This window comes from Sander lucioperca, chromosome 19 (genome assembly GCF_008315115.2).
Source record: "Sander lucioperca isolate FBNREF2018 chromosome 19, SLUC_FBN_1.2, whole genome shotgun sequence".
NCBI lineage: Eukaryota > Metazoa > Chordata > Actinopteri > Perciformes > Percidae > Sander > Sander lucioperca.
In genome coordinates, this window is record NC_050191.1 from 6370169 (window position 1) to 6382668 (window position 12500).

General features: G+C 40.7%; 2 protein-coding genes across 6 annotated transcripts in view; one reads left to right on the plus strand and one right to left on the minus strand.

Annotated features, from left to right (window-relative positions):
- The window catches only part of gpr31 (G protein-coupled receptor 31), a 4616-nt gene extending 2082 nt beyond the window's left edge, over positions 1-2534 (minus strand). The window contains exons 1-2 of one of the 2 annotated variants that reach the window (XM_031313855.2): positions 1556-2533; positions 1-147 (exon numbers count right to left, since the gene is read on the minus strand). The exon at positions 1-147 is cut by the window's left edge and continues 2082 nt beyond it. In XM_031313855.2, coding sequence (XP_031169715.1) covers positions 1-147; positions 1556-2086 — 678 coding nt within the window. In that variant the 5' untranslated portion in view covers positions 2087-2533. Of the gene's footprint in view, positions 148-1555 lie in introns of both variants that reach the window. The other variant, XM_031313856.2, reaches the window with a different exon arrangement.
- Positions 1-12500, plus strand: part of si:ch211-140l13.3 — a 51496-nt gene that overhangs the window by 21873 nt on the left and 17123 nt on the right. For 3 of the 4 annotated variants that reach the window (XM_035995322.1, XM_035995321.1, XM_031313851.2), the window contains exons 6-8: positions 7200-7347; positions 9225-9312; positions 10647-12096. In XM_035995322.1, coding sequence (XP_035851215.1) covers positions 7200-7347; positions 9225-9312; positions 10647-12096 — 1686 coding nt within the window. The remainder of the gene's footprint in view (positions 1-7199; positions 7348-9224; positions 9313-10646; positions 12097-12500) is intronic. The other variant, XM_035995323.1, reaches the window with a different exon arrangement.

A 12500-nucleotide genomic window follows, 5' to 3' on the forward strand; every position in this document is an offset into this window, starting at 1 on the left:
CAGAAAGACTGCTCTCTTCAGCTTGGTTGTATCCCCGATTGTTTGTTTCTTCAGCTTGTTGACGATACGCACCGTGCAGTACACCAGGATGATGAAAGGGATGACAATCTTGGTAAAGAAGATGCATTCTCGTATAATGTCGACTTCCTTAAATCAGAAGAAAGGATCAACTTTATTGTCACATACAGTACATCAACAACAAAAAAATTCTTGATTGTTTGGCCATCCTATTCCTACAAATTTTATACTGGGAAAGCTCCGGACAGTTGTTTAAACCACTTCTCAAAATATATTTCATTATTTTGTTCATGTAAAATCTTAAACTGTAAAGTAACTAGTAATCACAACTGAAATCCATACTGGAGAAAGAAAGTTCAATAATCCCACCTGAGAGGTTTTGGAGTAGAAATGTAGTAAAATAAAATGGAAATATGCTAATATGCTCCAAATTGTATTCAAATACAGTACTAAGTAAATCTACTTACTTTTCAACTGTAGCCAACACAGTATTAGAAGAATTGCATATCCTCGTTTTTTGACACTAATTTTATTTCAGCATGCACACATCATTTTCTAACTGTGGCTCTGTCATTTGTGATGCAGTTTAATACATCTCAAGTTTAGCAATGCTGTGTGCTGTGTCAAAACCAGCTCTATCTAAATGGAGCTTTTGAATGAGATAAACCCCCAGTGCTCTGTCCTCTCTGGAAGGACGCCATAGAGATACATCCTTCATTTATGATCAGGCCTCTCATCCCCTTGATCACATAAATTATAGTATCCTCTTGTTTACTTGCTGACTTACTTGGCTGATGTTACGTTTACACGTGGCCGGCTATTTTCATAAACGGACATTTCAACTTCTTCGTTTTCAAAAGTAACATCGTGCACAGCTGTCAGTTTTCAGAAAAACGTTGGTTTACCCGTGTATATATGTCGTCATTGCCGTCAAGAGCGTGCCAAACCTGTAGGTGGCAGTGTAACGAGAAGCTCAAGCCCACGTTAGCCAATCAGAATCCTGAAAATAGCAACAACAGCAACGAATCACTTCCTCTCTCTTCTCTTCCTCAGTTCCACGGCTGCCTAAACCTCCGTTTGTCTCAGTTTACATGCAGACGAAGTTTTCCAAAATCTCTTGTTTTTACAAAGAATCGTTTTCAGAGGCGAATTCTCCGTTTGCGCGTAAACCAAGGGAAATGTCTCAGTTTTTCAAAATAACCATGTATGTGTGAACAGGGCCTGAGTACCTGTTTTCACAAAATAAATCTCCATTCTGTGTGAACTGTGTATTGCATTAATGGTGCAGCTTTTGATTTGATGACATCAAAACATGCTCACTCAGCACTGTGTTGCCACATTAAGCCGAACGGTGTGTCTCATGCAATGTGATTTTTTTATTTTTTTATTTATTACCTGCTACCATTGCACCAGCTATATTTATTCATCGACTGTTTTCTATATATTGACTAGTATCTTTTAATCAGATTGTAGATTACTATTCACTGTTTGTATGTTTGCAGCATCACTGTGCCCAAAATCAGCATGGAAACATTACCTTCATTGTCTTGTCTTCATTTGTGATGCGGCAGCAATCAAAATTCTTGAGCATGGTGGGGATGGTGAGAGGCACAAGAAACAGCCAGATGAGGATCGAGATCAGAGCCGATTTCTTGAGAACTTTTAGGAGATTCCTTCGGCCAACGTGTACCACGTGAAAATATCGATCAATGGAAATCATGGTCAGAAAGGCAATGCTTCCCCCTCGGTTTAAAAACAACATGAAGAGCATAGCTTTGTTAAAGGCTTCGTCCACAATCCTCCTGTCTCCTTGGATGTAGAAGTATGCCTTTATGGGCAAACAGAAGATCAGGAGAATGTCAGCCAACACCAGGTTGAAAAGGAAGACATTATTGGAGTTGGATTTCCAGAATTTCAGCTTGAATATGAAGAGGTGGAGGACAGATGCATTCAGAGGCAAAGCCAGGATGAAAATCACAATCGTAACAGCTGCATAGAATTTATACAGTGTCTTGTTTGAGGCCACACAGATGTCATTACATGGGTTGGTTGCAGTAGCGTCCGCCATTTGAATAGTCAAATACACTTGCCAGGTAATTAGCAAATATGAATTACAAGCTCTGCATCTAGAGCACAAGTACTGTATTTCTAAACGGACAAGGAAATCACTTCCCACATGAAGTCTCACCCGATAAAAACAGAAGAAAAAAAACCTGCCAAACAAGTTTCCTCAATGTCTTCAGTTTAAATCCTCGTGTGTTTCTTTTTTCCAAAGTCATTCAGGTTGGAATGTCCTGTTTTGAGAGGGTCCGTATCAGGTGTGGCAGTGATTCTCTCAGTGTGCAGAGTAAATGGTTCACGGCTTCTTTGAGTTTGAGTTTGTCAGGTCAGCCCTCTGCTCTTAGCTCCACCTTCTATAGACTGAGGAAATGATTCTCCTTGGAGTACGCAGATATGGATCCCTATGGAATTAATGGCAGATGTACGTGTAGGCGTACAAGGAGATGGACGTAGTGTTGCTGTCAATATTTTTCTACTATGAAGGAAAAGTGAAATGTGGTTGCATGGAATGTTGCATTCTAAGGGAGGAGGAGAAGGGCTTAGCCTTAGGCCTCACACTCAACTCTGCATGCCTCAAACTTTGCATGCTCCAAACTGCTTCTCTGCTCCAGCTGCAAGTCCAGACAACTCCTAGGAGTCAGACATGTTTTAGAGACATGGAGAGGACGTGACCCTTTTTCAGATCTGATTCATGATCTGATTTTAAAAGCTGCCTTTAAACAAGAAGAGGTACACAAAACATCAAAGTCATGTGTCTATGCTGTTGGCTAAACATTTCTCTCATATCATTGAATGATTTTACCGCTTTATTGCTTGAAATGATTCATGTATTAGTTATCTTTGATCTGGTGGTTTTACTGAGTTACGAGAACGCTTGATTCATTCTTTACCTTGTCAGATAAGTACCATTTTTCGTCTTTTATTTATTTATTTTTTTTTCAAACCAATCAAAAAAAAAAGAACCGAGACGGATGAGAAAAAAGAAAAAAAACCCAGCTGGAGGGCTGCCAGAGCATCAGAGTGCAAGATCAATGTTTGCTTAGATTAAGGGCATAGCAACAAACACACAAATCAGACATTTAAGTCTCATCATACAATATAAAAAGTGGTTTCCACACCTTCAAGAAATATTTTTGAGAATTCCATTTGTTAAAACGAATCTGTTCCATCTTAGCCGTAAAACACATTTCAGCCGTGGTTCTTTTTTTAAACTGATCCTCTCCCTCCTGTGCTCCCTCCTCACACCATGCTTTAATTTATATTGCTTTTTAAAATTTATAATTATAACTTTATTTATACAGGTAATCTCATTGAGACAAAGGGTCTCATTTTCAAGAGAGACCTGTTTGGGACATTACACAACATCAGTTACAGACAGACAAACAAATCACAATAGTATACACAAGATTTACTATATACAATATTTGAACAAAAGTGCCAGGTAGACTTAAAGGTCCAGTGTGTAACATGTTTAGTTGTTTATTATCAAATCTGTGTTGCCCATTCACAAACTTGTCCTTTTCCATGAATATTTACCACCACCATCAATTCCAAGTATTCCTTTTGGCTTGAAATTTTACATTTGCATTCGCATGCACTGGGGTAGACGCTCCATAATCATGCGCCATCTTGAATGCTGGAGCGGGCAGCGGCAGCCGGAGCGGGCAATCAGACCGACTCTCCCGATTGACACTCCGCCTCATGCACGTATTCAAAATCCAAGTTTCAGGAACAGGAGTCCTCTTCTTCGCCCAGAAAAAAGGATATTGAAAAAAAGCAAAAAGAACGGCTTTTTGAAGCGTGAAGGCTACCGTAGCTGTAATACGTAACTTACGTAATACGTAATTGAACTGCGTGGTGTGAGAGAGTTGATTGCGATATAATCTCAACGCTAGATGGGAGAAATTCCTACACATTGGACCTTTAAAACACTAAAGTACTAAAAAAAAAAGAACAAGATTCCATAAATGTTTTCTCCAGTGCCCTTAAAATGAGTTTAAAAAACCCTAGTGGGATCAAGCTGGACAGTTTTAGGTCCTGCTGCAGTGTATTCCAGGTTGAGGGGGCAGAAAAAGAGAAAGCCTTTTAGCCATGCTCTGTACGAACTGATGGAACGTTAAAGGTTATGAAGGCCTGGGAGCGTAGGCTGTGACTGCAGAGCTTGCGTGACATGTAAATGGATAAATATGTAGGCAGCAACCCAAGGATGGATCATCTACGGTGGCCGACAAACGCACTGCAACTTCTGAAAACACGTGCAAATTGACAAAACACAAGGAGATTAAGAAAACATCTTCATCAATTTGACAACCCATGCGCAGCATTTAGCAAACATGCTGCAAATGCACAAACGTGCTGCACGTACACAAACGATGCAAAATGAAAAGCACACAAACCCCGAAAACAAATGCAACAGAAAAACACTGCATCCAGTTTACACAACGGAAGGCAAGGTTATGTCAGAGAGAGTTGATATTTAGTTTTCCTATTTTTTTTAATTAGATTTCTAATAAGTGTTCTACCGTAACATATATGATTTTTTAACTAGTGTCAAGAAGTCTGTAACACGGTAGCTACGTAAACCTGTTTCTCTCCTGTAATACTGTAAAAGACTAGGGCCAAACGTAAAAATGAATATGCACCTTTTTATGTCGCCTCTTTACTACACTTTTCTTCCCGTTTCCAAAACAAACTTCATCTGCTCTCTCTCTTTCTCTCTCCGTGGGGTCGAAAATCAAGCTGCTCAACTTAGAGCTCCCCCTAGAGGCCTGTAGAACTTCGGTTGTGTAAACTGGTCGTGGCGTTTTTCTGTTGCATTTGTTTTTCGGGCTTTGTGTGCTTTTGCATTTTGCATCGTTTCAGTGCGTTTGCCCCTGTCGGCCACCGTATGTACTAGGGTTGCACGGTATTGACATGTGATATTGCGATATGGATTATGAATATTGCGATATCGATATTAATTTCAATATTTTTAAACATATGTAAAATTACAAAAGTTACGGAAAAACGTATCAAAATAGATTCACAACAAATTAAACAAGTTTTCTAACAATACAAGGTTTATTTCAACTGACTGTCATATTGGACTGGTCCAACATGAATAAATAAATAACCATGTCTACAGAACAGGACACGTTTTACTGGTTGGACAGTATAAAATATATAAATAAAGAGAACGGGACACAACTTTTCTTTCGCTTCTCTGATTTGTTCTGTTTTGTTCTCTCCATCTATTTCTTCACTCACACTGTCACTCTGTTGATATATGCACACACGTGGTACGCTCCACAGGGTTTGTCTCATGGTGGACCCGTGCACTGACGTGTACTAACGTGCAAGTGGCACGGTAACTGGCCAATGAAATGATGATCATTACAGCGTTTCAAGAGAGCTCTAAATCAAACACAACTAAGCCACACAGCCAACTGACGGGACGCAGCGCTCCACAAAATAAACAAAATATTGCATACTTATTGCGACACTTTCGATATAATATTGCGCGACGTGATATTGCGATAACGATATGGAGTCGATATATCTTGCACCCCTAGTATGTACCAGTGCAAAAGTCTACGTATCGATAATGATGGCCAATTGAGCAGAGAGTACAGAGTGCAATGATGGGTGAGGGGTTTACAACCAGTAATGAATCTTATATTTGGTTACTCAGTCAACTATGCAGCGGATTAATGTGGAAATAAAGCCCAGTAGTCTGGCTTGATACTAAAAAGCAAGACTTTAGCTACCTGGAGGATTAGTTTTATGATTGGATTGATAGGGCAATTTCATATCGTATTCTAACACTCTCACCCCCCACACATTTAGTAGCGATTCATTTTACAGTTACCTCTCTTATTATATGAAGCATGGATATTTTTCTATGGATAATATGATTATTTTATGCATTTTCTTTTCAGTGTAGATCTTGTGTCAACAAAGTGTATCCACGTTACCGCACAGCAATAATTTAAATTCTAGGTTGCAAGTTTAGCAAAACCCAGCTCATTCTCATTTATATTTAATAAAACTTGTGGTTTCTGTCTTTGTTTTACTGCCCCTCTGTTTTTTTGTGCTTTTAGAATTCAATTGGCAAAGTTGGCTTGTAACACATAAAGTACCAGAGATGATTACTTTCATGTTGCTGCAGGAATTGGTGTCTGCAGACGCCGTTCCAAATTCTTCAATCTGTTAATAAACAGCACACAGATGAGATTTTTTTTTTTTTTTAAGAAGAAAACAAAAACAGATTATTTACATTCTTAAAGAACATGTACTATTAAAATGATAAACATTGCATTTTGTCCAACTAGGGCTGAAGCTAACGATTATTTTCATAGTCGATTAATCTGTTGATTATTTTCTCGTTTAATCGAATAGTTGTTTGGTCTATAACATTTCAGAAAATGGTGAAACGTGGATCAGTGTTTCCCAAAAGCCCAACATGACGTCCTCAAATGTCTTGTTTTGTCCACAACTCAAAGATATTCAGTTTACTGTCACAGAGGAGAGAAGAAACTAGAAGACATTCACATTTAACAAGCTGGAATCAGAGAATTTTTACTTTTGTCTTAAAAAAATTACTCAAACCGACTAATCGATTATCAAAATAGTTGGCGATTAATTTAAAAGTTGACAACTAATCGATTAATCGTTGGAGCTCTATGTCCAACTAGCTTAACTAAAATGTAATATTTCATAGGTTAGTTTTTTAGTTAAACCGTGATTATTAACCTAAAGGAACATGATCATGGCTTGTTTACTGTGAGTGTTTGAATCCAGCAGGACTCTGAGACGTGTAGCTTTGCAGCATCAGAGGGAATTGTGTCCGACAGATTAAGAATCAGACTACTGTTCTCAGACTGTCAAGCCAACCAGCGACTCCAGTAACGCTTACTGTAAAGTTGTACCTGCTGCTATAACTCACAGTGGTGCTGAGTTTTCTCACTGTCATTCATACTATCTTATAGGAGGCTGAGATGTTTGGCACTCATCCAGTCACATGCTTTTGGCTTCCAGCGTGCACACAGTGAAGCTCCCTTTACCTCCTATCCTGCAGAGTCACTTCTTTCTGATCCATCGCCATTAATATACTGTTTGTAAAACTTTTTTCTTCCATTCAGATGCATTTAGATCCAAAAAAGAGACAGCAGAGCAGAGAGACTTACCTACCACCACCACAGGGACTGACCACCACAGAGCTGTGCCAGACCAGGACCCAGTCAGCCCCTCTGGAGTGAGAAACATCCCGCCTGCCAACTCTGAAGACAGGTACTCAAGACAGCTGGCTTGTAAATCTACCTATATGGCAGAACATGTGTGCCACTTCTTTGTTAGCTTAAGGCGATAGTTCGGATTTTTGAAGAGGGGTTGTATGAGGTAATTATCCACAGTGTATTAGCTACAGTAGATGGCAGTCGGAACACCCCCAGTTTGGAGAAGCAGGCAGGAGTACCGACACTGAAGTACTGCTGTGGACGGGGGCAGCAGCTAAATGTTTTTTTTAGACACCTAAAAAAAATCACTTTAAATGTACACTGTATTTAGAATATTGCTGACAGGGAACTGAAGCCGTTATCTATGCCCTCTTCAAAGCCACCAGAATCCTTTGAAAAAAAATCTTTACCTCGCAGAACACGGGAGTTGCTGGTCTACCGCTGCCTCGATCGGTTAGTTAGTTTGTCTTATTGTGTGACTTTGTTGAATCTGAACTAACCCTTTAAAACACTAATCTCACTGAATAACACAAACTAACCGATTGCGGCAGCGGTAGACCAGCAACTCCCATGTTCTGCGAGGAAAAATGTTTTTGTTAAAGGAGTCTGGAGGCTTTAAAGAGAGCATATACTTTTATAGATATAAAAGATATACCACCTGCAATTCTATTTGTAGGTGGATACAGGACTTTCTAACAGGCCGCCCCCAGACAGTTAGAGTTGGCACCACATGCTCAGCCCCTATAGTGCTAAACACTGGAGCACATCAAGGCTATTGTCTCAGTCCTCTATTACAGTCTGTATACTTATGATTGTATTGCTAAACACCCCACTAATAGTATTGTGAAATTTGCAGACGATACTACTGTGATAGGACTCATTGACAGCAATAATGAAACTGCCTATAGAGATGAGGTGAGTAATTTCATCTTGTGGTGCAACAGAAATAATTTGTCTCTTAATGTGGGGAAAACTAAGGGAATTTCAGACACCCTCACCTGGTCCTTCCATATCAGCTGTGCCATTAAGAAGGCACATCAGAGGCTTTATTTTCTGAGGTGTCTTAAGAAATATGGTATGTCCTTTAACATTCTACAGAATTTTTACCGCTGTACAATTGTGAGTATACTGACAGGCAACATTGTAGTGTGGTTTGGCAGGGCTACTTCACATGACCTTAATCTTCTGACAAAAGTAGTCAAGACTGCATCTAAAATCACCTTCCCACCTTCCATCAGGGAGACGTTTGCAGAGCATCCCAACGCGCACAACACGTTTTAGGTGTGTTTGGATATTTCTAGATGTTTTAAATGTTATTATGTTTTTAAAATTGTTATTATTGACTGGTGCTGAGAGAGTGCCAAGGCACATTGTATTTCATTGCTGTGGTACTTCGTACTAATATGTATATGACAATAAACATGAACTTGGACTTGAACTTGAGATGGGCGCCCAGATAGCTCAGTTGGTAGAGAGGGCACCCATATTTAGAGGTTTACTCCTCGACGCAGTGGGCCCGGGTTCGACTCCGACCTGCGGCCCTTTGTTGCATGTCATACCCCCCTTTCTCTCCCCTTTCATGTGTTCTGCTGTCCTATCAAAATAAAGGCTGAAAATGCCCAAAAAATAATAAAAAAAAAAAAAGAGAGCATAGATTACGGCTTCTCCAAACTGGGGGCCTGTCGACCGACATCTACTGTAGGTAATACACTGACTATGGATAAGTACCTCACCCACTTAAAAACAATCTGGAATACCCCTTTAACTGTACTGTCCATGCCTTGCTTACAGGAATATTTAACAACTTTTAACTAATCTTATTATTATTATTATTATTATTATTATTATTATTATTATTTATTATTAGCTATTATTTGCTATTTTCTTTTCCTTCCTTTTCCAATTATAATGTGTGGCACCAATGCTGATCAGATCTGCTGTGAGGGAGGAAGAGACCTTCGGGGAGTGTGTAGAGCAGCAGCTGAAAGTGCATGAAATCTCTGAGCCAAAACAGCTGCAGGTATACCACATAATAGTATAGTACATATACTGTGGCATTGTGTCTCTTAGTACCGTAGGACATTTGGCGCCTCTATCCACGACTTTCCACTTCCGGGATTGCTCCGTTGCCGCCGGAAATTCCGCCGGATGTCCTTTTTGGCCGGAAGTCCGTTTCCTGACGCTTTCTTTGTGTTGGAATTTTAAACTCCGGTCGATTCATAACGGCTGTGGTTGACTGCTCCTCAGATCTCTGCAGGGTAAATCCAGACAGCTAGCTAGACTATCTGTCCAATCTGAGTTTTCTGTTGCACGACCAAAACAAGTTCCTTCCCGAGGTTATTTTGTAGCGGCACTGAGGCACCGTGCAGTGCCCAAGACGATTGTGATTGGTTTAAAGAAATGCCAATAAACCAGAGAATGTTTTTCTCCCATCCCTGAATGTACCCAGACCCTCCTCCGCGGCGCTGTGGAGGAAGGTCTGGCAATGTGAGACTAGTCTGTACCTAGATTACCTTAAGAAATTATAACAAAAAACTAGGGCTGTCAGCATTAACGGGTTAATCGCGATGCGATTAAGGGCTGAGCATAACACATTAATTTTTTTTAATCACATTAATCGTATGCCGCCAGCCATGATGGAGAAAGACAGATGCAACACAATTCTGAACAGCGCTTTTTATTTTCCAAAACTCCTGGACGGCTCAGTAGACAATTCGAAAGCCACATGCACATTGTATAAAGCCGAATTAAAATATCACCGAAGCACGTCAAGCTTGAACTACCACCTACGAGCTAAGCATAGTACAGTTAACACGACTCAGGTTGATGCTAGCGGGCTCAGGCAAAGCACTATTTTGGAGAGTGCTACTTGCCGTCCTGCGGATGAAACCAAATCCAAAAAAATGACTAGGCTACAGCTCTTGCGAAATGGGTGGCAACTAACTGCAGACCTGTCAGCATCGTAGAAGACTCAGGTCTTAAAGATGTACTACGGTGTGCATATTGTGAGTTGTGCAATAATGACAGATTCACACATTTTTCTTTTGTTTACAGTAAATAAATAATAAACAAATACAAATCTTAAAATCAAGTTCATAAAGCAACTTTCTTTGCATTCATTTGATTTAAAAACAGTTCTGAAATGCAAAATAATAGAATTTTAACTTTCATCACTACAGCTACTGTAGCTGTAGCTTAACTTTGCATCGGCAAAAAACACGCAAATTATCACAAATTGCCCAAAACCATTTTTTCCCGTCCAATCAAATAAAATCGCTGGAATGCATTCTATTAAATGTCAATATGAACATCTACATGTGACTCAATTCATTTTCGTCAATCTTTATTTTTCAGACCATCAGTGGGAAAATGAGGTTGACAGAGAGACATTACTTCTTGCGGGAGGGAGAGGGCATTTCCAGGGTAGACAGAAATAATTTGAAGTTCACTGATCAGCAGGATGTCCAGAGAAGGGCTTCCCTCAGCCCGCAGCAGCCCAGCAGGAAGTTAACCCCTGGAATCCAGAGGCGCTCCTCTGCCCCATCTTTAGTCTTTAAAGACGAAGAAACGCAGCTTGAAAACTTCCTTGAGACATTTAAGCCTGAACACAGCCTTGAGTTTGGGACTTTACAAGACTTTTGCTCAGCTTCATATACTCCTCAGACACCTGAGTACAGCCAGAGGAAGACCCAAACAGAGATCCAGGCTCAGGCTCACATCTGCGGCCTAGAACAAACTTATTTCAACACTCCTCTTGTGTGCCAACCTGAAACTCTGCCTCACCAAGTAAAACAGATCACTAATATCCCCGCAACAACAGACAGAGAGAAGAAAGTTGGCCAAGTACAAGAGAGAAACTCCAAAGATTTGGGAGAAAAAGACAGTGAATGCAGAATTAATGAATCACGCTCTGAGCTGGCACACTCAGATAGTCATTCCTTTAGAGAGAAAAGGGCGAGGCACCATGATGTAGAAAAGATGGGTGAAACTGCCGGAAAAATAGATGACGAAGACGAGGTGAAAGGCCAGTTTGCAGTCACAGCACCATGTAGAAAAGTGACGGTGAGCTCATCTGTTGCCACCTCAGAGGACCTACGGGAACAACCCCCGCAGCAGAACAACACACCTGTCCGGACACCCAAACATCCCCGAGTTGGGTATGAATCAAACTTAGTGCAACATTTGAACATTTCCCCCCCTTTGAGGGACAACAGAGTTTCCCCCCGGGCCTGGGGAAATCAGGAAGTTATTGTTAGTGTTAAGACCATTCGCGACCCCATGGAGAGAGTCCCAAGCTTTAACATTGAAACTCTATCCACCGGCTGTGATGAAACAAAAACACATTTTCATCTCCGCCAGTGGAGCACGTCAAGACCAGGAAGCAGCAAAGGCTCAAACGGGGACAAAGGTCAAAAACAAGCTACGACAACCGCAGCAGCAGCGTTTTGTCTTTGTGCGCCAAACTACACAAGTGAAGTCCCAACACCTCTGAAACGCACCACATTTCCCACACATTCCACTTCAGAAAGCGCGACTGGCGGTGGTAGTGGCCGTGACGATGAATATTACCCACCCTCCCAGTGTCACCAGTTTCCCAAGCCCCCATCCCCTCCTCCCTGCCTCGGCCTCCACGATTCCCACTTAAACCTTTCGGAGGATGATAATGCCAGCGAGGCTGAGGAGAGATGGATGTTCCCAGGGATCCAGAAACAGGAACAGAGTCTTGGATCTGGGCCAAGGCCTCAGCATCAATCCTCTTCCTCCGGCTCCAACAGAGACGATAAAGCTTGGGCTGATTCTAATGGTAATTTTGACATATATTTTACATATATTCAGGTATGGTTTTCATATTTGTGATTGATTTTGAATCTTTCATAATTGTAATTTTTTTAGTGTTCCCTCCAGGATTCAGTTCTTTTTACCAAATACTGTTTCATGCAGATTATTGACGTTTATGTGCACCATGCCCCATGTATCGGGGTCAGGCTAAGCGCATTTTCAGTCATTTTGTGACCTGATGCACTTGGATAAAGGGTGGGACCAGAAAGAATACTTTGTCATACAGTACATTATAGGTGGGTGGGTTAGAGGCTCATTTTCTGCAAAGAAAACTTGTGGTTTGGGAAATGCAGAGTTTTGATAATGAATATGAATATGTTTGCACTTTTGATGTGGATGATGGCAAGAGATTTAACTCCACAGTCCTCG